The sequence below is a fragment of the Athene noctua genome, chromosome 13, assembly GCF_965140245.1.
Source record: "Athene noctua chromosome 13, bAthNoc1.hap1.1, whole genome shotgun sequence".
Classification (NCBI taxonomy): domain Eukaryota; kingdom Metazoa; phylum Chordata; class Aves; order Strigiformes; family Strigidae; genus Athene; species Athene noctua.
The window spans coordinates 13,122,438-13,148,840 of NC_134049.1; the positions used below are offsets into that span (position 1 = coordinate 13,122,438).

Consider the following 26,403-nt stretch of genomic DNA (forward strand, 5'->3'; position numbering starts at 1 on the left):
ATACTGTATTTTCAAAACACAGCAGTTGTCATCTGCAAGACATCAGACACACAACTGGAAAAATCAAGATGTTTTGGTCCTTCACAGAAGCACTGAGATGTCTTTGTACTTAGGTGACCATCAAAGATGCATTCAGAAAGGCCATGGATGTCCCCACATGCTACTACAACCGAGGCCTGAGGACACAATTCAGGGGGAAGAAAATACTCATGTAAAATGTTTTTTTCCACCCAAGACCATCTACAGGATCCCTTTGCTCCCAAGCCAGCAGACCCAAAGACAATTGGACCGAACATTTAACAAAGACACCCAGCCTGAGCTGTGCAATGATTTCCAAACTTTATCTGAAGAAAATCTGGATGAGCACATGACACTGTGCTTGAATTTAATTAAAAAAACAAAACAAAACACCAAAAAAACAACCAAACAAAAAATCCCCTTTTATCACCCCCACCACACTGCTCCTGCCTAAGGGGCTTTATTTAAACAGGAGTCACCAATAGCCCTCCCCCCATCCCTCTTAATACTTTCAATCCATAATGCCTGAAAGGCTCTTTCCCTGGACCTTGCACGGTTTATAGGGTTAATTGAATGCACACTGATCTACTAAGTGTCCATAAGAAGAAGCACCATTCTTTAAGATGTCATTTCTCCCCCCAGCTCCCTCCCTGGCCCCCCGGACAATGTTGCGGGGCTGTGCCCGGCCAGGCTTGGCCCCAGCGAGGTATTGTTCCCTGGCCAGGGGGGGCTTTGGAAAACAAAGCAAAACAAAAGAATCCCTGACATGCCTAAAAAAGGAGACTTCATGCCAGAGCTAACCTTTGAAGATTTATTCCCTGCTGCCCTTGTGACCCAATTCAACCTCCATTACTCAGGAATTCCCCAGACAAGCCCCAAAAGGCAGGGATGGAATTTCGGACTTTCTAACTCATTTGTTTGTGCAGGACAGGGTGGTCTGGCAACCCCGGCCAGACAGGGAACTCGTGTGCTGGGAGAGGCTTTATATAAATATACATCTGTATTTATAGGTACTTTAGGTATTATATGTAATTATCATGACGATTCCCTCTCCCTCCGCTTAAAATTGCAAATCCCCACCTTGCACAATGTGACTGGATTGTAATAGGCTTTTGTGCTGTTGCTTCCCTCAAGCCTTAGAATTCACCGCCTACTTCTGGGGCTAGAAACTGGAGGGGAAAAGAAAAAAAAAAAAAAAGAGAGAGGGAGGCTCATCTACATTATAAAACTGAAGCATGTTTCTCTTGAGAATATCTGTAGTGGGGTGAGAACTTGGGAAATGCTCATTTGGGACATCTGCTCCCAAACATCTCTTGCAACAAAGCTTTGGGAGGGTTGTGGGGTGAGCACCACCCACAATACGCTGGGCTGGGCAGCCCTTAATGCAGGGCCACAGGAGATACCCAGACAGATGCATCTATGCCTGGCAAAAAGTCAGAGAAACCCTAAAGGAAAGATGTAAGAACCATAAAGTCAAGATAGGTCCACCCCCAGGAGTGCTATCTCTGCATCACTCTTCTGTCTGCAGATGGCTTTGCAGACAACACCAGGGGGTGGGGGAAGGAATTCAATTTAACACTAAAAACTTGGAGGAAATAGCTTGGGAAGGAGTCATAAAAATGTCACATACACCTAGTCTCATTAGTTCAGCAAGGGACGTGTCCCCCCTGCCGCGCTGAACGCAAACCAAGCCAGGGAGCATGCTTATCCCAGGTCCAATTCAAGCCTCCGAATGCCATCTCTTGCAGAGCCCTCTCAAACACAGGCTCTCTCTGGGGGCAAACACCGCAGCCCCATGGGGTGGTCACAGCCCACAGGAGCAAGGTTGTTGCAGCCCCTGAGGTCCAGGCCAGGAGCTGCACCCTCTTCAGGGGGTCTGCTTTCTCTCCCTGGGGTCCACTTTCTCTCCCTGCACAGTAATACGCGTGAGATTTTTGGCCCATATTTTGCTCAGGGCTCACTAATCAGCCATGGTTACCCTTGGACCCTTCTTCCAGGACGAATTTTGCATGCCTCAGGTGCCGGGAACAATGAGGTGTCATACTCTGGAGGAAGGGGAAAATAATTCTCTCCCCATGGGTAGTGGTAGGTGTCGAAACCTGTCTGGATGGAAAATAACCACCTGGTTCTCTAGCTGCCCACTGGCCACGTTCTGCAAAAAGAGCTACAAGCTGCCTGCAGAATTCCTCAGCTTGGGAAGAGCTCAGGGCAAAACATCTCTGCCTCAAGCCAACATCTCCCAAGGTGTAGAGGGACCTCCCCAGGGAATGGTTCTTACTCCAGCCCCATCACATAGTGCTCAGTGGAGAAAAGTAACACACTTAGAGCTGCTGAACGCCTCAGAAATCAAGAAGCCAACCAAGGTTTATGTGAAGGAGACCTCAGAGACATTTGTCTCGATGGGACATGCTGCTCCATGCTCCCACAGCATGAAATATTCACACTGCTGCTTTCCTCTTCCAAAAGGCATGATTCTGCCTGCCTACCTACCTGGGCAGCAAGGCAGGAGCAGAGAGCGCTTGCAAGCCATCAAGCATGACATGAAAATATTCTGGGCCACATAGATTTTATACTCCAGCATAGATGTGCCTCGCTGGAGAGCAAGTGGCTCTTGCCTGCTTGCAGCACCATCTAAACTCAACAGTGGGCAAAATCTCTGCCCTTCACTTACAGCACCAGAAAGAATTCACCAGCTCTTGACACTCACAAGCACAGAGCATTTAATCACTGAAGTTGGTGAAGTGCAGTAATTAATGATCTTACCACCATTTGTGTGTTAAAAAGCATTGAATTAGAATGGGACCCTTTGATGTTGGCTTTGAACGAGCACGAATGACTCCAGCAGAGCAGGTCTTAATTCCTCTCTGGGCAGGGCACACAGCCCCAACAAGAGACTGAACACTTTCACACTCCACATCAGCTCTGCAACAGAGCTCTGGACTGTTTCAGCATCATCTTACCCCTCCTATTCCTTCATGTCCCCTCAAAAATGACAGTGATAGCATTCACCTGCTTCGTCAGCCCTGCACGAATTCCCTCGCTAATCTTGGCAAGGCCCTTTGTAGATAGAGGTCTGTTCTCAGCTGGAGCTGCGCTGATATACACCAGCTGGAGGTCTGTCCCATTAAGGGGTAGGTGTTGCTCGGGTCTATTTTCAATACCTAGGAAAAAGGCTTGAGAAATGAGGTTATGCACACAGCATGGTGCTGCACGTGAACTAGTAAAAAGAGCTTTACTTCTGCCTAGTTGATGCAGCCCTGAGTGACTGGCTGATTATTCCATCTATATACAGTAAGGCTACACTGTAAATATGTCAGCATCGTGTCAAACAAACCTCAGAAGTGGTAAGTACAAGGTGAGAGTCTGGAATGTAAAAACAATCCCATTTTTTTGCTGGTATCTGCTAAGTACGTTGGCTAAATGTCTAAACTGTTATAGGAAAGAGCTTCAAAGTGACCGTTGTGTAGCAGAGCACACATCTCAGAGATGGATGCAACACAGCCACATGCACCAGGCTAGCCAGGGAAAAGTTGTCTGCAAAATTCACTACATCATTATCCAAAACATTTACTAAGTCACAGAAGACATACTAAAAAGTCTCCTGGATTTCTTCCAAAACTGCCTTCTCTAGGAAAGATTTCAGAGGACATCAGCGTTAAATCCCAGGTAGCCACACCACATGAGCTAAAAAGCCCCATGGACCCAAACTGTCTCCCAAACAAACCCAGGGTAGGCTGAAACACCCTCACTAAGCAAAACTCCATTAAACTCCTGACCCTTCTCATTAAGATAAATGAGGTCTGACTGTCACTTTACCTTGCCACCCTTTCACTTTAAACTGAGAAGGAAGCAGATGCTTCATTAACATCCATCATGGGTGTTCACAGGTCTGGGTGTAAGGAGTAAGCAATCTGCTACCTCTTAGAAATCCTGGGTGACATCCTCCATCGACCTGCAGCAACACAGGCTTCTGAAGTCCCTGCAGGGACAAAACTCCAGGTGTGACACTAGGGCTTTGCTAGGAGATCATGTCTCACCTCCACATCTCAAGGCACCCAGATGCCCAAGTCAAACACCTACAGCTACGAGGTCTGTGTGATCTCTGTATCTGTGGTTAGGCTTAAAGATTTTCTAACTCTTAGCCAAGATAACTCATCCACTCCAGATGCAGACCCAGGAACAGAGAATTGTACAATCAAAAACCCCATACACTAATAGATGTGCATAAACTCCCATTACCTGGAGAGAGGCTGGGTGGTGAATGAGCTAAATTGGCTGCACCACAGAGCACTTTCTTTGTTACTGCTTGAGACTTTCTTGCCATGGACTGCAAAACTTCCGACTCAAGGAACACTGAAAAATTTCAGGAGGAAAAAAAAGAAAAAAAAAAAGACAAACCCACAAAACCCTGTATCTGTTTTCAAAATTTTTTAAATACCCAGGGTTTAAGCCACTCATTTGAGGACCAGCAGCTACAAGGCAACTCTGACACAACCTGCAAAACACAAACAGTAAATGGTGTATATTCAACTAGCAGAAAGTTCCAGTCTCTTTTCAGGCCCACAAGGACAAGCTGAATTTAACACACCATGAGATCCCCTAGTCCTTCTCCAGATTCTCTGCTAGAAGGAAACCAGAGGAAATCTGAGCTAGCTCAGTCCAAAGACTCAACTACATGAAAATCCAGTCTGCTTTAAGCTCTATTTGCACCCACTGTGCCTCCCTAGCATTTTGCAGCACCAAGGAAAATATTTAAACCCTCCTCAGTACACAGGTCCCTTTGGGAAGCAGTGCTGAGCCCAGTTTGTTTGTCCACTCGGACCCACATTTGTGCGGGTCAGCAGGCATCACATCCTGCTCTGCTGTGCCAGACATCAGGATAAGGGTCTGGCCTCGGGTGAGCTTCAGTTTCCTGTGCTTTTGTCAGATCTTGCCACGGTCCATCTCAACCCCATAGTCTTTTTGGTCTAGGTGCTTTATCTGAAATATTGGAGGAGCTACCCAGCTTCTCCAAGGAATCTAAGAAGAGGCATACGTATCTCTGAGAAAACCAGCAAGAAAGAGACCCTGGAAGGAAGGTACGAGAGCAGTGCTGCAATCAGACCCCAAAAGGACAAGAGCTCTGCATCCCACATGGCTCCACATGCTGTCATGCAGGGGGTCATCTCATGCCACCTTTTACCAAACCGCAGCTGTATTGCTCCTCTGAGGGGAATGCAAACCAGAGTTTGCATCTTCCAGCACTACTCACCCAAATCTCAGGCAGGAGTTACTACAAGGAGCACTAACAAGGAGTAAGAAATTCCCAAGGTACCAAGATCATCTAAATAAATCACACTTTGAGGCACAATTCAACCAGTCTTGTTCCCACCTGACAAGACATTCAGCGACTTTTCTCCAGTGAAAATACAGCAAGTCTCCAAGTGAGAAAGAGCAATAGATTAGACCCCTTAGGAAAAAGATAAAATGGACTATTGGCTGTTTAAGAGTCCTTGATTTGAGGAGGATGGGATTGTAGTTCAATTTTATCAGCTGCTCAATAGGTACATTTAATGAACTACATTGCTGGCAGTCTCTCGACTCAGATGGGGATTAGCATTAAACTGGGAGAAAACAAAGCAATTTGATGGAAAAACATGCAACTGGGACAGAGATCACTTCGACCTCCACAATGTCATGGAAATTTGTGGCTGAACCCATTAAAAAACCCCACAAAAATCCCAGATTAAAAAAATAAAATCCCTAAAAGTCACCTTTAAGCAATCCTCCATTTATTTCCCATTAAAAACTCCAGGTTGTATAAATTGGATTCAAATGAACTTATTTACATTTGCAGTAGGAACCTGAAGTCAAGCTGTCAAAATGTCACTCTGTCACTCATGTTTTCATTGCACCCCATCACAACACAGAGACACTTCCCCCCCCCTCGACAGCCTCCTTGGACACAAGGGAATGAGTGGCAGGCAGGAAGGACGGACGGCTGCTGGGAGGGTGTCTTGTAAGGATGCTGCAGTGGAAAAGTGTTATTTGCCCGTGAATTCTGGCACGCCGGACTCTTATTGTCATTGGCTTTCAGCCAAGCACTGCCAGGACACAAAAAGTCAATTTATGACAGGATTTTCATTGACTCACTACCCCTCGTTCCTCACGCTTTTGGGGCAACTTATTATGAAAGCTGGCACCGGCCATATGCGGAGTATTCACATAAGCGTTTATCCTAATTAACAGCATGTCAGGATGGAGAGTAAATTACAGTGGGCCAGGACTGTGTTCACAGTGAAAAATAGTGTGTTATTAATCTGGGACAATCTATTGTATGTCAAGGATTACACGACCCCTCTCATATTCCTTGAAGAAAAGCCCATGGGATAAAAAACCCCAGTCTTTTAAACCATACCGTTTAGAGCCATAAAATCTCACTCTTCTAAGTGAAGTTTCTGAAGGCAGTAAAAATCTCCAGAATGAAAATAAATTCCAAGTAAGACCGAGATTTACCACTTGAGGCTAAACATTCAAGGGAAAGCATCAGTAAGTTATTACTTTTCATTTTATAATAGGATGCTAATGGTGCAGCGGAGATGAGGACTACATTTACATCAGTCCCTACACAAGGACAGGACAACGATAAAGGACCTAATGCCATCTCTTCTGTTTTGTCCCCAGAAGAGCTTTTTCCAGGCTCTCTCTCCAGGCCCAGCAGCTCCCAACATTTTGGGACCAACTTTGGTAAACAAGCTGGAATTGCACAGGGGATGGTGAGAGACAGCAGCATTTTAGAGACACCCACACAACCCAAGGGCAGAAATAAATCTTCCTTTGGCTACTACCTGATAGATATTCTTGCAGGATCAAGCAACAAAACAACCACAAACTGATACCACTCCTAAAGTCAGTGCTAACAGAGCTAGGAAAAAAAGAGATTTGGAGCTCTGAGCATCACTGACAAAATATACGAGCTGCTGATGGAAGGAAGAAACATCCAGCAGCCAGGCTGTGCATGCACCTGATGGTATGGACAAGGTCCAGATCAGCACACGGAGGCAAAAGATAAAATGGGCAATCCCATGGCTTTTGCTTGGCTAGGCTCCCACCCTGGGAATCAGCAGGCCAGTCTCTGAAATCAGGGAGTATTAGTCTGAGCAACATAACACTTAGTCTGAGGAATGCTACCTCTGGGAGGAGAGCCATGGAAATAAGGCACATTAATAGAAAAGCAAAGCAAATGATGGCAAAGCTTCCAAGTAATGCCACTTCCAATAAGGCACAGGACATGGACTAACCCCTACAGACCATCCAGCCACGTGCAGGGTTTAATCTGTAATGAGTGAGTACCAGTGCGATGGGAGATCTCAGCTGCCTGCCATACCCAGCCCTAGCACTGGCCTTAATTCTTCCAGCCAAGCCTGGAAACCTCCCTGGTTTTGCGAACAGGCCCCTGTCTCTGGCAGGGAACACGACTGCAGTCCAACAGCACTGAGAAGAACTTAAAAAACACTGCCCAGCAGAAAATGAGGAATAACCCCGTGTCTGACTGATAGCATGAGAATTACATCAATACCCGAAAGGATGTGCCAGTCCTCCTGGCCACGCTGCTGCCTCTTCGGACCTGGGTTTCACTTGCTGCCAGGAAAATGCCACCAAAGCCAGAATTACTAGGATGGTGTAAGGTCCTTAAACTCCCACCTAGTTGCTTACTGTGCCAGAGCACTTTGCTAGCATTTCTGGCCCCTGTGCCATGAAGAAAAGCTGGAAAACAGGATGCTTACAGTCTCCAAAACCAGGAAACAACCCAAGGTATCTTTTAGGAATGATCTTTACGTCCAGATTCTGAATTTTAAATATAGCTGCTCCCAATCCAGAGATGGAAGCACATCTCATGTATCAGAATATCCCATGTTTTACTAATCAGTATTAAAATAATAAAAAAAAAAAAAGTTATTCTCAATACCCATGTCTTGCCCTTTTCTCTGAACCAGCTGGTTTGGACCCTGTCAGAGTCAGGAGATTGCACTAACCAGAGCTGATGTACTAACCCATCAATCCCACACTCCTCAGAGATGTTGCCTTCAAGCTCATTATCCAAAGCCTAAATTGCAAAGAATTAGATACCTACACTCCGCATACCAGCAGGAAAAGGGAAAAAAAAAAAAAAAAAAAAAAATCAAATACAATTCACAAGCCCACAATCTAATTAGGAAAAAAACTTCCAGTCCTGAAGCGTTTGTCAGTTTTTCATCCTGCAAAATGCATACTAATACCCTCTCCCCTGCACGCTGCGTGGGACTGCCATTACGCTGCTTCCATAACATGCCAGAAGTGATCAGCATTAGGCCTTCCTAATGTGTCTCAGAAACAATAGCAATTACAGAGTCGTCCATTCATATCTAAAAGCTTACCAGACTACAACTTCCCTCAGGAGGCTAAAGACATTTCATCGAAGCAATTATATTTATGTAGCATTAAAGTACTTGCTTTAAAGCCATGGCAGTTACCTTTTTGCATTAGAAGCAGAGCAGTAACGAGGAGCCCTCTCACCTGATCCAAACTCCTTCAAGCATATTTTTTTCCTGTTTAAAGATTGCTAACACACACACACACCTTGAGGTTTTTGCTGCCTTATTTTTAATGTTATTACACTCCCTTACCCAAGGGATCTGACATGCAGATTGGAGCCTATTTACATGACAAGGGACCAAAATGGAAAAAGCTCATCAGTTTATTCAGCTTTCCCAGCTCTCATCATGTCATCAAGGACCTTGTGATGTCTGGCAATGCCGTGAAGCCCAAACTTTCAGCGTTTCGCAGTTCTGTCAACCTTAGCTCTTGTTATGTTAAAAGCGAGATATTTTCAAGCTTTTTTTTTTCTCTACGAATCACAAATACTAGAAACATGACTTGTGTACAATAACAGCTAAAAGTCAATAGACGACCTAAAGGAACTGATAATTTGCTATTTTTTATTATCAAGAATTCAGAAGTAGTGTTACAATTTTAGGAAGGGAAAGACAGTGCAAATCAGGTTTTTAATGCTGAAAGCTGTCAATATAGCACATTATTTATTTTCCACTTTCCCCCCCCTTTTCGTACAGGAAGCAAAGCAGCTCCCCAGAAATACTCCATCTATGAATTTCACAGCATGCTTTACAAAAATCAAAACATGAAGCCTTGGCATGACATCTCAAATCTCTGCCATTCAACAGCTGATCATATTTGCCCCTTGAGCCACACCAGCTGCACCCCACCGGCACGCCTGGCTCGTGCAGGGTTGCCAGGAGGTGCCAGTGGCAAGTTCGGCACTCGGGATCCTGGCTTGAAGAGACATTACCTTCAAAGCAAATGCTGCACTTAGCTCTGATATGCAAGGAGGATTTTTTTAATGCCTGAAGCACTAACAGGAGGAATGGATTCCTTGTGTTTGACCAACATTTCCTTGGATCTGGGCTCTCCATCTTCCTTCCTGAGCTCTTTGTGCTGGAGGGCAAGAACTGTCACGACTCTGCACACCGATGCTGCCCACCTCTGGATCCCAAAAGGACTGCCCAGTGCCTCGCCTGTCCTTTTTGGGTAGGAAACCAGCAGCCTGAATTTTGCAGCTGGCAGAGCATCTTGCAGGCACAAAACCTATTCCCATGCTTCCTGCCTTCCTGGGTCCTTCTGGGGATGCCGCAAGGCTGGGGCGGCTCCTGGCCGCCTTGCCACGTTGCGGCCAACCGTTGTACTGGCCTAAGGATGAACTTGTTGCCATGGCAGGAGTCGAAGCATGCGTTGCATTGCTGTCATGGTGGCGAGCGGCAGCACGGAGTGCCGGCTGCTCCTCCACAACGGCTTTTTGTTGTTTCTTTCTCACCAAGGCGGCCCTGTCACAATGGGCCCATCTCTTGCCGGGCTGGAGCAGCCTGGCAAAATCCAACTGACTGTAAAGCACAAGTAGCACCATGGCCAAGGGCCCAACATCCCAAGATCACATTTCTCTGCTGCAAACTCTGCCTCTTCCTTGCCTGCCGTCAGGCACAGCTTGGGAAAGCAGACCCCACGGCACCAAGCGAGCCTCCCGACGCAAAGACGGGACATAAGGGGATGCCAAAGTTTTGAGGCAAGAGCTCTATCCAATACAGAGAAAGAAATTTTAAGTAAGGGGAAATAGCATCATTCAAAAAGGAGGTTGTCTCCAGCTAATGCATTTCCTCACTGCTGCTGGGATGTTTGTCACAGGACAGGCTTAGCTCGGCTGCTGGGTAGTGCCTTTTAAAACTCACTTACAGCTTTGATTAGCCTTCCTAAAACTAAGGGCATCTCTCATTCATACACTAATTAAAGGCAGGCTCAGAAGAGGTTGGTATTCTTCATCACTGCAGATTTTAACAAGGAGAAATACAAAGGTAGACTTAAAAATAAAAGCAATGCTCCTTCCTGAGCAGCAGTTTCAGTGCCTCAGAGATTACAAGCCAGCCCTGCTCTGCGTGTCAGCAAGCCTTTCCAAAATAATGAGCCTGCTTCCGTCCCAAGCAGCTCCTGTTGCACTGGAGAAATGAGCAGAAAGGTATTATGGGCTCACACTCACCAGATGGATGTCCTGCTTTGTTCTCCGCTTACAGAAAACCCTACACATACAGTTTGGATTATCTTCATTGTAATTCTAATCACCACCTCTCTGTAACGGAGGGAGGAAGGGAGGGATCCTTGCCTCGGTCAGGAGAGCTAATTAAAAGTTGTGAGTCATCCAGACTTCCCCGCACATTGGAAATGCTTTTGGAAGATCAGGTAATCTCTCATTCTTGAGGGAACCTAGTTAGCAAAAGAAAAATTAAGCAGGCTACCCTTGGGCACGGAGCTGTACAAGAACAAATCCCATTTCCCCTGCAGGACGCGGCACGATGAATCACAGAGGTGCTTCAAACGTATGCAAACTATGCTTTAAAACAGCAAGGCTTGTACATGTTCCCCAGTGCAGAAACACAAACACCTCCTGTGTACCTACACCTACGCTGACTTTTAATACTTGTTGTTTAAGAGGCTTTTGCTCCTGAACATACAATGCAAGGACCTCTGTCTTCCTCTAAAAACTTCTGAACCCCCTGGCTGGTTCCCAGATGATTGGGTAGAAGCTCAAAGGTCTCAGAAAAGCCAGATCCACGAGCCTCGTGAAAATCAATGACCGGCAGCGACATAAGGTCCTTGCAGTGCCCCAACTCCCCAACCCCAAATTAGCTGCAGAGCAATCAGCACGAGCAGTGTGCCTGGAGGGAAGGAGCCTCCCCAGACCTGCTGCGGTGGGAACGAGCTGCCGGTGCCAATAACCGGCTCTGACAGCTTCAAGCAGGGTCAAGGCTCCGTGGCACCAGCTCGGCACAGTCTGTCTGTGGGCGACAGGCCCCCAAACCCAAAGGGGCTGGGAGAGGCTGGGGAGCACCAATGCCTCTGTCCCTGATTCCTGGAGATAACAAGGGCATCGGGAGAGCTGCCCAAGGTCACACGGGACAGCAATAGCAGAACCATGCTTCCCAAGGCATCAACCACCACCCTGCTTCTAGCCAAAACAGTCAAGTCTGGACCCTTAAGACTCGCGCTCAGGCTCTGTCTTTTGGATGTTGACTAGCCCCTGTCATTTAGAGGAGCTGGGTGCCTGCAGAGCCTGAGCCCTTGCAAAGATCTAGAGCACCCAGGGGTGTTCCAGGGGACAAGGAAGCTGGTTTTGGCTACCATTAAAAGTCCTAGGGGACAAGGTAGCTGTTTTCTCTTTAGCTACCATAAAAAAAAAAAAACAAAACAACTGTTTTTATTGTCATCTTTCAAATGGCCAGTCCAGCATGCAAAGACATTGTCTTCTCTCTCCCCTCCCTTTTTTTTTGAGAGTTCAAGCTGACCCCCTTGGGGCCCTGCCTCTCTTCTCCCCTCAAGCATTAGAATCACTAATGAAAGATGCAGTCATGACTTTCCCTCCCGCCTCTTTACACATTGCCGTGGGAAACCATGGTGAGCTGGACATGGATGCTGCTCCGAGCACACAAAGTGCCCTGAGCAAGCACCCTCACCTCGGATGAAGCTGCCACACTGGGGACCAAAGGGATGCAGGCATATTGCCTGGCCATTCAGGGCAGTGTCACCGTACAGAGCTCAGGACAAAAGCAATCCCCTAGAATCAGGCTGAATGCCCCACTGCCCTCTGGGAAGACACTGAGCTGCAGGGAAAGAAAAATGGTAATAGGAAAACCACACCAAGGAACAAGGGAAAACAGAACTGCCGCTTCCACCTGATCATCTTGGAAGTTTGCTCAGTACCATTAATCTGTTTGGATTCAAATCCATTTAGCCTTTGCTTCATGGGAACCCCACAGGCCTTGGAGAACCCTTTTGGCAAAAGGATGCTCCAGTCAATGCTCCTACCTTTCTGCCCAAGGCAAATCCAACCAAAAATAGGCATGATTTCACCAAAATGATCTGCAAACTGATTGTGAACCAGCACACCCTGGAAACCTGGATATTTGCAACCAGCTCATCCCAAATACACATTATTTCTGACATTTTGTGGTATGCGAAGACGTGGGTGAACCTGAATCATGTTTCTTCAATGCACAGTGAAGCCATGAACTCAGCTTGCACATCCTTGGCTTTTCCTTGCCCCTCCTGCTGCATCCATGACATCCTCCTTGAGGACAATTCACTGTCCCCCTTCCCTCTTTGACACATCTTCCAAATCAGCATTTTTCCTCTGCAGTCTCAGCAAAGCAGTGCAATCCCTGGCAAGATGAGCTATGGCCTGAGGGGAGGATGGGCATCATCTTGCCCACAGAGCTGGGCAGGGAACGCAATGCACTGCGCTCAAAAGCCACCAGGCAATCTGCAGTGCCATGCTCCAAGACGAACAAGGCAATTGAAGAAACACAAGCTCCTGTTCCTGGCCCAAAACATTTCATAGGGATCAACCATGACTTGATCCAGTAGGTTTGCTGTCCCTACCTTTCCCAGGCACAGCAGGCAGGAAAACACTTGGTTTTTCCTCGATGAATAATCACAGAAGGATTGATGAAATGCAGTGGAGTACAATGCTGCAGTTGAAGTATGCACACACTGAGCCTTTTTTGCTACCACAACACTGCCACTCATTTACACACCAGCAGCCTAAAACTATCTCTTTTGTACATCCAAATTGATCCTCACTCTTAATTAGTGCTCTCAGTTGCAGCAAAATTTCATTTGTTTCTTCCAAATGTGGCCCAATCCATTGTCCCTCTCCCATGACCTGTGAAAATTAGTCATTGAGCTCAGTGACAGTGGTAAGTGCAAAATGCAGCATCAAAGGCACATAATGGGGACCTCTTAGGACTGACAAAAAACCACCATTAATCAAGGCATGCTCAAGAGTTGCCAACTTACTGAGGCATGTGAGCGGGCCTTCTGCAGGAGACTGGATGCAGAGAGATGTGTGGGTGCAGGAGAGGTCCCCACCACCCGAGGACCTCAGGTAGGTGGGTGCATGTGGGCAGGAACAGCTACCCTAGCATTGCTGCTCCTTGGGCAGATGGTCTCTGCTAGGCAAGTCCCGAGGATTTGCCCACCTGCTTTCCAAAAGAGCTTACGGAGCCGTGCTTTTCCAGGCAGATCCTTAATTTAGAGAGTGGGGAGCTCATCTTGTGATACCCAGTGCACTGCTTTAACTGCATTGTGGCCCCTACTCCTGTCACAAGCAATGCATGGGACACCACACTAGATCAGGAGGGAGATGTCAGCATCCCTGTCTGTGCTTCCAGTGCTAACACGGGAGCCTGCAGGTTCCCAGACCCAAACGCACGACACGGTCCATCCAGCAGCACCCTATGCCCATACCCTTGTGTGAGCCCAGGACCAAGCTTACAGGGAAGGCACAAACTACACAGACAAACCAGAGTGGTGCGAAAGCTGCAGCAAAATCACCCAGGGAATTATCACAGAGGCCCGAGAGCCCTATGGACAAACCTGCACAGGTACAAGGCCAGGGCAGCCCTGCTCAGCCAGTGAGACAGCAGCAGGGCAGCTGAAAGGGTAGGGGACCACTTTTAGTTGGTGGGGGCAGAGAGAGTTTTAACATCACAAAACTGAAGCAAAGAGGTAAACCTCTGCAAAATTCAAGCCTCCGCAGCAAAGCAGTGTGTCTAAACCCTCTCGTGCAAATCCATGTCATTAAACAGAATAACTTGGACTCGGCAAATCCAAATGACTCTCACTTTCAAGGTCCTGCATTCAGAAGCCCACAATGGAGAACAATGAGGGAGAGAAAAAGCTGAGGATCTTGACGCCGCATTCAGAAGGCCATCTGGTCCGGCCGGCACAGCCAGCGCTGGGAACGGGCAGCATCGTGGGTTGAGATTTAATCTGAGCCACTTATTGAGTGACCTCAGGCGAATCGTTTGACCTCCTTTTGCCTCAGTCAACCCAACTGTAAAATTGGGTTTAAAGCAAGAACCTCTCTGAAAACCATATGCTGTGCCTAGGAGGAGTGGGAGCAGACTCCCTTCCCGGCAACAGGGCTGCGACAGTGGGTAGAGCCAAAACCGGAGCAGAAGAGGCAGCGCACGGAACGGGGATCCACCATCCCTCAGTGTCGGGGAGCTCCGGCCAACAGCTCTCCCGGGTCTCATCCCACTGGCCCTGGGAAGACAGCTCTGGCTCCTGTGCAGGGACTCACCCCTAAGAGGGGATTTGTGAAGTCTACCCTTGCTCATATCACTACTGCACCCAAAGGCCCCAGACACTCAGAGCAGGGTCTCCAAATTCTGATCTCATAGCGGGCAGGCTGCTGTGGGCAGTGATCAGCACACAAGACACAGCCCTGACAAAATCAGGTATTTTTCTCTACAGCTTCCATACCCTCTTATTTATTTATGTATTTTGCTTTTTTCAGTAACTGTAGGTTACAGCCATGACCAGAGTTTCCAGACAAATGCAGCGATGCTTTCCTTTAACTCACTGGTTACCTGCTAGATCAAGAGCATTGATTGCTCTGGTCAAATGCCCCCGAAAATCAATTCCTACTCACAGCCTTGCCAATGAACGGTGGCAGCAAAGCAGCCCGCCTCTCACCTGGACACCAGCCTTCCCCCGGCACTGCGCACACTTCACCTCTTGGCAGGCTCGCAGGGAAGCGAGGGTGCAGATGAAACACCATATCCAGATAACATGGGTCCCCAGTAAACAGAAAATAGCAACTTACCCCTCTCAAGGTGCTCACAGGGGTGTGCAAACAATGACACTGACAGTAAACCCATCCCGAGTTCAGAGAGGGGAAACTGAGGCACGGATGGTGCATGGATGTTGCTGGCCACACCATGGCCAGCTGGGACCCTTGGAGGGCAGAATGAGAGTGAAAGCCATATATAACCATCATGTCGTCTCACTAGCCCATTGGAAAAACAACTGTATAACTAGTAGCATTACAAATCCTTAAGCTGAGATGAGCCTAAGTAGATAAAGAGCTGGTCTAGGTGACAGCACCAAAGATATCCCGGGGTGATGACTGCAAGCAGAAGACCAAGGTAGCAGAGTCCTGCCCACCTGAATAAAATAACAGAGGAGGGTGGCTCCACGCTTCAAGGAGAGGCTGGAGGAAAGCAGCAGGCAGAGGGACAAGCAGTGTCACAGCACATGAGGCTGGGCACCATGTCATCTCCACAGAGTCGCCCACGCAGGTACCAGCAGAGCATCATCCTGTGTTAAAAAAGCAGACGGCGAACTCAGGAGCAGCCTCATGCTGCAGGTGCGGTCTGCAGAGATGTCAGAACTTCCTCAGCTGTGCTCCAAGAGTTAATTGAGACAAATAACTCAACAGTGCTACCATTAATGAAATTCTTCAGATATATTTCCCCTGAGCTTTCTATAAATGACTAAGTGACATTACTGCCTGCAGTGCAAACCCCCTATATGAGAGATAACATTGCCGGAGCTAAGGTTGGCGCATCCACATTGGAAGCCTCACGAAGAAGTGCAAGATGATATTTAAATAATTATCACACTGCTAAGAAATGAGCAGCCAAAAGAAATATGGTCTTATAATGTGCTCAACTCTCAGGATAAATCCTGGCTGTTAGATGCAGACACTGAAATGCAGTGGGTGGTAAGTGACAAACTCTTTTAATCCCACAAATCTACTAAAATTCCCAGTCAAATCTCTCTGATCTCCCCCCTGTGACTCCTATATTTGTGCATTTGTTTTGCAGCACACACAGGGCCAAATACTGCAGTACAGATGTGGGAGGCAGCATCACGTGAGCCAGCACGTCCTAGAGGCAGCCAAAAGAGCTGATGGAGGGAAATAACCCACTCACCCATCATACCCATTCCCTGGAAACCTCCCACAGTCTATTGGCTTAACTTAATTTCTTTCTTTCCTTTTTTTTTTTTTTTTTTCCCAGTAATTCCTCATGGGTATTTTTCCCCTCTGAGACCCACTGCTACAAGCCCAGAACTTGCTTTGGGCTTACCCAGAACCATAAGCATTCAAGGCACAGACAATAAAGAAACATCACTGCATCAGTACTAAGCCCTCCTACTCAGCATTTGAGAAGAAAGGGCATTAAATGCAAGCAGAGCCACAACTGAAAAAAATTTTTTAAAAATCTTGTTTGTGGATGAAGGAAACTTGGCATGCAACAGCAGGGGCTAAACTGCAATAAAATGCAAGTGACCGTTAGCCAAAAGTTCCTGGGAGTAACACAACCAATGTCTCCAGAGCCGCAAACTGACACCAGGGCACCTGCTTTCAAAGCATACCTTTACCTCCAGCACATGTTTCGCACCACTAAAACGTGTCATCACAAAAGTATCCTGCTTCCAACTGTGTAAGTGGGTTCACTCAATCTAAGCACAAGCTATAGGTAGGGCTCTGCTGACAATACAGATACTGTACACGCACAAGAAAAATCAACAGCAAACCCACGTGCTTAAGGTCTGCCTTGATGTTTTGAGCCAAGACTCACAATCTGCATCCAAACAGTGGCATTGCCCAGGAAATACCTTGGTGACAACTTTGGTGCCACCTTATTTAAACCTTAATTTAAAATGCTAACTTCATAATGAGTGGAACAAAACTGTGTAAAAACATTTCCCACTCTAATCCTGGTTTGATCCCCCCAGTATGGCCTTCTTTTGTAATTACATCCCTTTGTGATCTCACTCTAATGCCTTGTATTGTGACCCATAAAATAATCAGCCCCCTTTGTCTCTCCCTAATCCTTTTAGACTTCCTTCTTGTCTCTACACTCTTATAAATGCTGCCATTATTTGGGCTCAGCAGCTCTTCCCACCACCCCAGAGCCTGGAAAGGGGGCTGCAGGTTAAACCCTGAATATATTCTGTGCAGAGGAGCTGAAATGATGGGAAGATCTTTGCTGCTTTAAAAACTCCGCAATTCACCACCTTCTCCCTCAGCCACACAGCTTGGCAGGGAAACCAAATTGCAAGCATGCATATGCACCAGACCTTCCCCCTTTTTATATTTCACAGATGACCTTGAGACCCTTGGCCTGGAGGCCACAGTGGCCAGCATGTTTGTGGGGAGAGTGTGCTTGTCCTCAGGCTGGGTGAGAGGAGCTGCTGCTGCTGTCTGCAGGGATCAGTGCAGAGAAGAGATATAACATCTGCCTTGCCCGGCTATCAATCCTGCCCTCCTGCTGGTGGGGTAAGTGCCATGGACGGCCAAACACAGTGGGATGGAGGAGTGGGATTTGGGGCAGGACACAGAAGGGAAGAGGTAAGGGAGCAGAGAAGGGCAAGGGCTACCAAACAGTCCCCCTGCAGCAAGACACGATGAGGAAAGAGTCTTTACAAGTCTAGATCTCTTCAGAGCTATTCTCAGGTCCCCCAGTACTTCAGATACTAGGCAGGTCCATTCCACCAAACTTCAAGAAACCTCTTTGGCTCTAAGTTGCACAATTGACTGACTGTTCCTCTTTCCTTTTTTTTATAGCACCGGATCAAACACGGAAAATTGCTACTCTCAGGCTGGACGCGTGCAGAGCCTGATCCGATACCCAGTTTGATGGTGATTTCCAATTAGTGGTAACTGCTTGTTATTGAGTGATATAATCAATGGGTCTTACTCCACCGGCTGGGCTGTGATTTATGATGATGTGGAGCCAGCTCCCATCAAATTACAGCATCAGCAAAAAGGGCTGGAAATGCCTTGAGACAACATGATCAGAGTCAAGTAAGGCCAAGTTAAGCAAAGGGTGGTGATGAGAAGAAAGGCAGCTGCATTTTAGGGAGCTCACCTTCCAAAGGAGCAGGCTCTAGCTGTTACTGCTCAGAGGGTATCTTCATCCCCAGAGAGCAAAGGCGTGCATCAGCTTCTGGCATGCACAAGGGAAATACAGGTCCTCAAAGAGACCCGCGAACACACAGCCAAGCAGTGCCTCCAGAGAACACTCTGCCTACAAAACTGATTTTAATTAAGACAGCTCGGAGTCATGCAAAATTATGAAACTGTCATTAGGAGAAAGAAGATCTGTATTCAATAACCTGATCAGATTATAAAAACATGTTGCATTCCACAACCTTTTAAACTAAGACACCAGAGTTTGAACAGACGCAGAAACAGCAACCAAAAAAATTCCAACTGACATGTTAGGCAGAGGGTGGAAAAGCCGAGGGCCTCTGCTCAACTCAGCGACGTGTAGGCTTCTTGCTCACTTGTACTTGTTCAAAAGAAGGTTACACTACAAAAATGTTATCAATGTGTTTAGCACCTGACCTGCCAATCCACAAACCAGCCAAGGTCCACTTCCCTCTGCTGGGTATCTTCGATTAATAATGACGACATACAGAAAATCTCCTGAATCTTAGTTAAATAAATTTAATGAGTCAATTCTTAAGAGGAAGGTTTTAAGAAGTGCCTGTTCCGTGGGGAAACTGTATGCACCTCAAGCGCATCGGGGCCGCACGCGCAGTGGCTGAGAGCAGCATATTCTTCCAGTTAAATTTTACTCAGTACCAAGTGTTGAAGTAAATTTGAAACATAAAAATATGATATCCAGCCCACATTTCCTGAATGCAAATATGTACATTCCTCCAAGCCAAGAAGATTATATTCCAAGCAATAATACAAAGCCAGGGTCTGTAACGGTGATATGAGACTAACAGCCTGCCTTTGAAGACAGTGAAAAGTGCAGCAGAGCTCTCGAGGGGCTCCGGTCTGTCAGATCCCTTTTATTCCTCAGTAGCTCGGCCTTGATCAACTTTCAAGATTTTTGTTTGTGAAAGGTTTTTATTTCTCCTTTGCTTTTGTGTTCAGATGTCAGGCTCAGAGGGAAGAAGAGATCAGCACTGGGATGAGGTTTTACCCACCGGCAGTATTTACTCTGCTCTGCAAAGGTCTGCTTAGTGCTTCATTTTTTATTTTTTTTTTCTTCCAGGCAGCAAGCACCCATTTCTTCGATGCAATGCTCCTGTCATCACTAAAATGGGATAATTACCCTCCTCCTTTGTTTGATTTGCTTAACGGGACTTGGGGCAAGGAGAATCACTATTCCTTGTGTGTAACCACCCTGAGACACAGGGGTTGGAAGGTACAACTGTGATTCATTCGTAGGAGATTTCACCTATGTTTAAGCTGAGTCCTAAGTGCAAGCGCGTGCTCATGCGGTTCAGGCACAGCAGGTGAGCTCACCCTGAGGAGAAGGTTACATATGTCCACAACATCCCAGTTTATTCCCACTACACACAGGCACCTGTGGCATCGAGGCCAGGTGTGCCCTGTTTTGTGCTGGCTTCTCCCAGATCTCTTCTCAAGGCTGGCAAGAAACCAAGCCTGAAGTCAGAGTAGAGTCCAGAGCATTTTCAACACAATCCCTTTTTCATTTTGATTCATGTGAAACTATGGCTACAAAAGGAAATGCTATTCAGGAACACACAGCACATCACATACATATTGATGCAGGAGCTGAGATAACAGTGTTTATTGACAATCCACTATCCCATAGGTAATTCCTTCGGCTCTCATGTCTCCTGTTTACAGGTCCGAGAAGTTTGACATTGTGCGTCAGTCAGCTCCCAGCTCATAAATGCCAGAGCTGTTCACCAAAAGTGCTCCAAGGTTTAGCACCACAAGACTGACAAGTTTGAGATCCAGCTGCTAATCTGGCACGGACCCAAAGCCCTTGGCTCCTGGACAATGTCACTTCTTACACTACTGAAAAGCTAGGTTTGCAGATGGCCACTTCATGCACTCGGGAATTGTTATACACAAGGGCTGGAGTGTTCCCTTGGTGGGCTGCCAGCCGGCCCTGGCGCTGCAGGGAGCGTGCAGCAGTGCTCCGAAAGGCCCCCCTGGTTTGGGGAGCGCAACCAGGGGATCACAGCCCCAGACTTTACCATAGACTTTTCCTGCTTTGCACCAAAAAAATCACAGCGCAATTTGCAAACGCAACAGAAGCGGTAGTAAGTGGCTTGCACAGAAAGAACAACAGTAGTCGTTTCCCAGACAAGTTGGAGAACCCTTCAGTAGAACTTATTTAACAAACCAGCATTCGACCAGGTCTCAGGGCCCTACCAGACACCTGTCCTCACACCCATATATAAATGACACGCAGCAGCGACTTCTGGTTGAATGCAAAAAGGATTAGCAGCTGCACCCCCAGAGCCCACAGAGTCTGTGGGCAAAGCTGGGCACCAACACAACAGGGACAGAAACCACCACAACACCTCAGCTCTGCCATCAGTCCTGGGACAAACAAACCAGCAACCAGAGCCAGCAAGGGGGAACACAGCAGCCATGGCAGGAGACCCAACAGGACCCACTGCTCTGGCCACAGCAATGCAACGGGCTAAGGCGGGTACTGCGCAGGGCTGGAGTCACAGCCTGCCCTGTAATTCTTCCTCCCCCACCTTTAAATTTCATTCCCTCGCTGACATTTTCATCTCTCTCCTCCTCCCAGCTCCCCCACCAGACAATCTGTCTGGTGTTGTTAGCCTTGCCCCCAAAGGCACTGCCATGCCGGGTAGTAAATAAGACCTTGCTGCCTCCACACTGCCTGCCTTAAATAACAAAATGAAAGAAACCATGACCTTCAGAAGGTCTTTGCCTATGGTTTGGAAAGCGCTGCCTGCCAAGCAGAGCCCAGCCGTGCTGCACAGCAAAGGGGCTTCCAAACCCACCACAGGAGATACAGGAACCACAGACTACTTCGCCACATGACTTTAACATAACTTACCCCTCTGAGGCAGGGAATTTAGTGCTAGAAGGTGGCTTTTAGTTTTCTCCCTGAGAAGGCCGATTAGCTCTTCTTTCACACCTAGATATCTACACAGATTAGATCCCCACACCAGCTCCAGGTTCTTTTTTCTCTCTCCCCTCTTTAATCCTCCCTGCCTCAACACCCAGCACCCACCACGCTGTCCTCCTGCTTCCCAGCAAAGCCAGTGCCTCTTGCAGGATTGCCAGTACTTACTCGCTGCCTGAATCTTCGCCTTCCGGCTCACCACCAGCCCATAGTGGTTTTGTGCCATACAATCGTACTCGCCTTCATCCGAGGACCCATCTCCCCGGACCCTCTGGAAGCGGGAGACGTAGAGCGACCCGTTGGCCAACATAAAGGCATTCTCGCTGTCCACGATCATCACGCCATTCTTCCGCCACGTGATGGTGATGGGCTGGATGCCCTCCACCTGGCAGTAGAGGATCAAGGGTTGCTCCTGCACAGCTATGTCATCGCTAGGCTCCACAACAAACGCCAGCTCGGAGGAGTGGCCAAAATCTAAAACAAAGAAAGAAGGGCAGAGTCAGCGGTGTGTCCACAAGAAGCAGCAAGAGCCAGCTGCTATGGCAGCTAACAGGATGATGAAGACATTCGGGACAGAGTGGGCTACAAGATGACTACAGGGTGCAAGTGTTTCAGAGAAACATGAAACCCTTGGGCATGCTTTGCCTCCCGGGGCTTTGTTCTCAAAATCTTGGGGCAGAATTTCCAAAGGCACAATCACAGGCAGAGACCTTCAAGGCTGCCTTTGGAGACTCCAGTGAAGGGGACAGGCAGTGGCGTGCCAAGCCCCAGCTCTGACTCATACCCCCCTGCAGATTGCCACTCCCCCTCCCTTTGCAGGGGTGCAGCAATAGGCAACAAAAACTTACACGAGCATGGGGCATCAGCCATTCCCACCCCAGAAGCAGAAGTTTACACCAGTTCAAAAAATCCACTCCTCTCCCCCAGGTAACCAGGTGGGGTGGGGGCTGTGCTGTGCCCCACACAGCCAGCAGGGGTGAAGAGGAGGTTCAGCAGCTCCTGATTCGGACCATATTGCCACCGGCATCTTTGCGACACTTCTCCCCCTTGGCAGAGCGGGAGGATGTTTGCCTCTCGCACTTAACACCGTGCCCTTCTGTCGCTTTGGTCTGTCTCACGCTGTAACAGGCAAAAGGATGGTGCTATTCAGTCCTTAATGAAGAGCAAGTTAAGCACCGAAATACAAATGCACAATGTTCTGGCTCAGCGACACAAAAGGTTTCTTGCAAAGCAATTACACTAAACGACGTCCATGAGAGATAAGTTATTGCAGAATTTGTACCAACAATAGGCAAACCCTCACTTCCCATCATACAGATACATCCTAATTTACTTCTTTTGCCAACAGAACGTTTAAACACTACATCTTTGGCATATTATGCTTCACTTGGTCCAGCACACCTTTTTAGGGTATAATTTGCCATACAGTCATGATTAGATGCTACAGAAGACGACAGTAATAGAGCTATTGTTTAAAGATTAGCCCAAATACAAGCTGACATGAAAGACAAAAAGCGACCAAGAAACAGGAGTCAAATAAATATCTGAAGGGTTTAAATACAGGGATGGAGGTGATTTTTTTTTTTTAAAGAAGAGCAATGGAGAAGAAATTCCAACGGAGTAAGAAAACTACCATTTGATCTGAATATGGGGAAAGCCTTTCTAACAGTTCTTGTGCAAGAGCCCATCGATGGGTGGAGGTTTCCAGCTGCTCAAACCTGCGATACAGCTTCTCCCCTCTTTCATGAGCTCAGGGAGACTGACTCCATAGCTGCTCACAGAACTGGGACGCACACGGGCAATTTCTCTTGGCAAACACCAGCCACAGCACAGTTTTTGTAATGCCCATCCCTAATACAGACCCCCACCCAGGACAATATCTCACTGCACTAGGCTCAAAAACGGAGTGGAGGGCAGATTGTTGATACATAGTGAAATAAGAGATGAGAAGAGGCAGCTACCCTGAAGAAGAAGAAAAAAAAAAAAATCTGTCTTTTCTGCTCTGCAAACCAGTGAGATTTTTTTCTTTCTTTCTGTAAATCCCCATTGCTTTCTACGGCAACTTAAATTGGATTACGAGGGATAAACATTGAGTGCAACCTGAGCCGAGGCAGATGGACGGAGCAGACAAAGAAGGCAGGGGTAGTGCACAGCAGGTCAAAGGTACTGCCGTCAAGGTATGAGTGTGTGCAGGGAATGGACAAACTCTACTTAGTGACAGACACCTAAAACACACACTTTATTAACCCATTAAGTCTTAAAATGTCAGGCTAGCTCCAGCCATCTCTCAGTGATCTATCGCTCACTGTGACTTCTTTTTTATGAGATAGCCCTGGGGTCCTCTCAAGTTAGACTACAGCCAGCACAAACCCATCAATTACTTTTTTTTGTGAAAATTAAGGAATTAGATGAATGCTCTGCATTTTTCTGCAAAGTGGCCAGAGTCTCAACAGCACCTACCATGCTGGGGCCCCATTCCCTGCGTGGGCGCTCCTGGCAGTTAGATAGGATAAGGACCCTTGCATCCTGACACTGAACTGAGGGGGACTTCTGACTCCAGAAAGACTGAACAAGATTTCAAGATTTAACCTAACAGGCAATCAGAAAAAACCCCTGATGCAATAAATGCCTCATCTTCCCCCAGCTCCCCTGCACTCTTAGATAAAACAGCTTATTATTATATGACAATAAAAGGCAGAATCAACATAATTACATGTCCTTGCCACAATAGCTGTCATTCTAATAACCATCATTAAGGCCTGTGATTGGACATAATCATGTTTACCTCCATAAACATTCGGTCCACATCCTAACTCAAGGCTGCATGAGCAGCAGAAGTGATGACACTCATTATTAGGACCAGTGCCCTCAGACACCCTCAGTGGGGGTGGGGATGGATACTGGCTGGTCCTGGGATCCAGGAGAGCAGGACTGTGCCTCAAGGTGTGCCACCAGCGTGCAGCTGGTTTGTAACACGCAGATACCTCACAGTGTCCAGAAAAAACAACCCAAACAAACTCCTCCTCAATGGGTGCTTTTATCAGGGGATGCTTTTCTGACCTTGAAGAAATCCCACTGACACTTTTCTGGGCCTTCAGGACCAGGTGACTAACTAAACAGACATATGGGGAGAAGCAAGCCCACCCCATTTGGGGATTTGGGAGAAGCCAAGCTCTATCTTTCACCCCAACACGGGCTTCCCATGCAAACTCAGACAAAAGTCTCTCTTCTCCTGAGATACTTAGATGCTGAAAGATGCAGAGAGGTATCTGCTGCTCTTCTAAAGTCCCTACGCCTTTCCCTGGCACCATGGGCACATCCTAAAGCTGCCTATCTGCATCATTAAAGAGATAGATCTGGAATTGCCTTAAAAAGCTGAGCTTTGGTCCTCAAGGGCTTCAGTATCCCACTCTGCAAAAACCACAGGCTCTGTCTTTCCAGGGGTCAATATCTTGCACATGAGTGAGTCCCCGGTGGCACGGTCGGCAACAACCAAGCTGGCAAGCTGACCTCAGTGTGTTTCTGCACCACCACGGTACCTCAGCCCAGCAGGTCCCCAGCATGCAGAAAGCTCTGAAGAAGTAGCCATGGGCTCTTCTCCAGCCAAAGGTCACCTTGAAGTCAGCTCCCTTCCTTACGGCCCTCAGCCTCATGGTCTAATTTGGGGCCACAGAGTGGGCTTAGTGAGAAGGACACCTCTCTCTCTTCTACAAGGTATCATGTTCCTCAGGGTTTTTGTCAAAAAGTGACAGGCCCTGGGATGCTGTACTACCCATTGTTGCACACCATGAGGAATAGGTATGAGAAACTAGTCCACAAAAAGCCCAACCTAAGATCCATGTGGCTGATGCAGAGCCACTCCAGAGAGAACTGCATGCAAGGCATGGTAGCATCTGGGTGCCTTACACCTTCTTTGTCCCCTTCTAAAGGCTCCCTTTTATCTATTTGGTTGTAACCATGGGATTATTTGCCTTAAAAGTGGTTTTCAAGGATCAGGCTTCAAACAGGGATGTTGGGATTTGGTCTTCCAAGATTGGCACTGTGGGGCTCCAGGTCTCAAAGGTGGACTCTTGAACGCAAAGCCCTGACTCCCTGGGACACTCAGGATGAGAGACAAAGGGACAGGGACACTCACAGAGGAATCTCCATGGCAGGACAAGAAAGTTCCTGGCATTTTCTCTAGAGGTCAGCTCAGACGGCTGGAAAGAGAGCACATACAAAGTAAGGAGGTGACAGGGGAAGAGAGGGATCCAGCTCTGTTAGCATAAATAACTGTAGTTAGCAGTGAGTCACAGAAACGATGCTGCAAAGTTGGAAGTAAATGACACTCTGAAGGCACATGGAAATGGTAAAAGTGCAATTAATTGAGAGAGACAGAGAGGAAATCGCCAAGGCTGTGCACATTCACTTGGGGTGTCTGAAAGCCCCATCCCTCTCCAACAGCTGGCTGTGTATCCAAACGCAGCTCATCCCACACAACGTCCCAGCTACCTCCCGAAACAGACTGTGAGGCAGCGTGAGTCACAGCCTCTCTCTGCTCGAGGCAGAAACTGTAAAACTCGGCTCACGGCAGCTTGAGTTTGTAGTTAGAGGCAGGGGTGTTACACAGGCAGCTGAACAGACTGCTTGTCTCAACACCAGCAGGCTGCGCCGGGGAGTGCACAAGGGAAAATAGCTTTGCTTTCTGAAAAAGGATGGAGGGAAAAAGCGTTATTAGCTCTGACATAAAGGCCATAAGAAAATTATTGGAATCCTCAATCTACAAGTCTCCTTTTGAGAAACATTTACAGTCTCCCTAAGCAATACAATATGTGACTATATGTGCAAATATTTAACAAAAACTACTTCCCCTATTGATCAAGAAGACAGGCATGCTCAGAGAAACCAATTAGCACTTGCGCTTTTGAACCAAGAGATTTATTTAGTGCTGAGAGAAAGAACTTCGAATTAATGGGAAGCTTAAAAGACACTTTGAAGTACATTTAAAAAAAAAATAAGTTTAATTATTTTTTACTTGACACTGTGATTCATGTTCAAAGCTTCAAAAGAACTTGCTCATACCCTAGCATTGCCCTTCTCCATTTGGGAAACATGATTTTGGCTTTCCTTCCTGTGCTTCCGAAAAAATACAGCAGCT

General features: G+C 47.3%; 1 protein-coding gene across 1 annotated transcript in view; it reads right to left on the reverse strand.

Moving 5' to 3' along the window:
• IGDCC3 (immunoglobulin superfamily DCC subclass member 3) overlaps window positions 1–26,403 on the reverse strand; it is a 104,540-nt gene that overhangs the window by 71,818 nt on the left and 6,319 nt on the right. Inside the window, exon 2 of the mRNA XM_074917263.1 lies at window positions 21,435–21,740. Within this exon, the coding sequence (XP_074773364.1) occupies window positions 21,435–21,740 (306 nt within the window). The remainder of the gene's footprint in view (window positions 1–21,434; window positions 21,741–26,403) is intronic.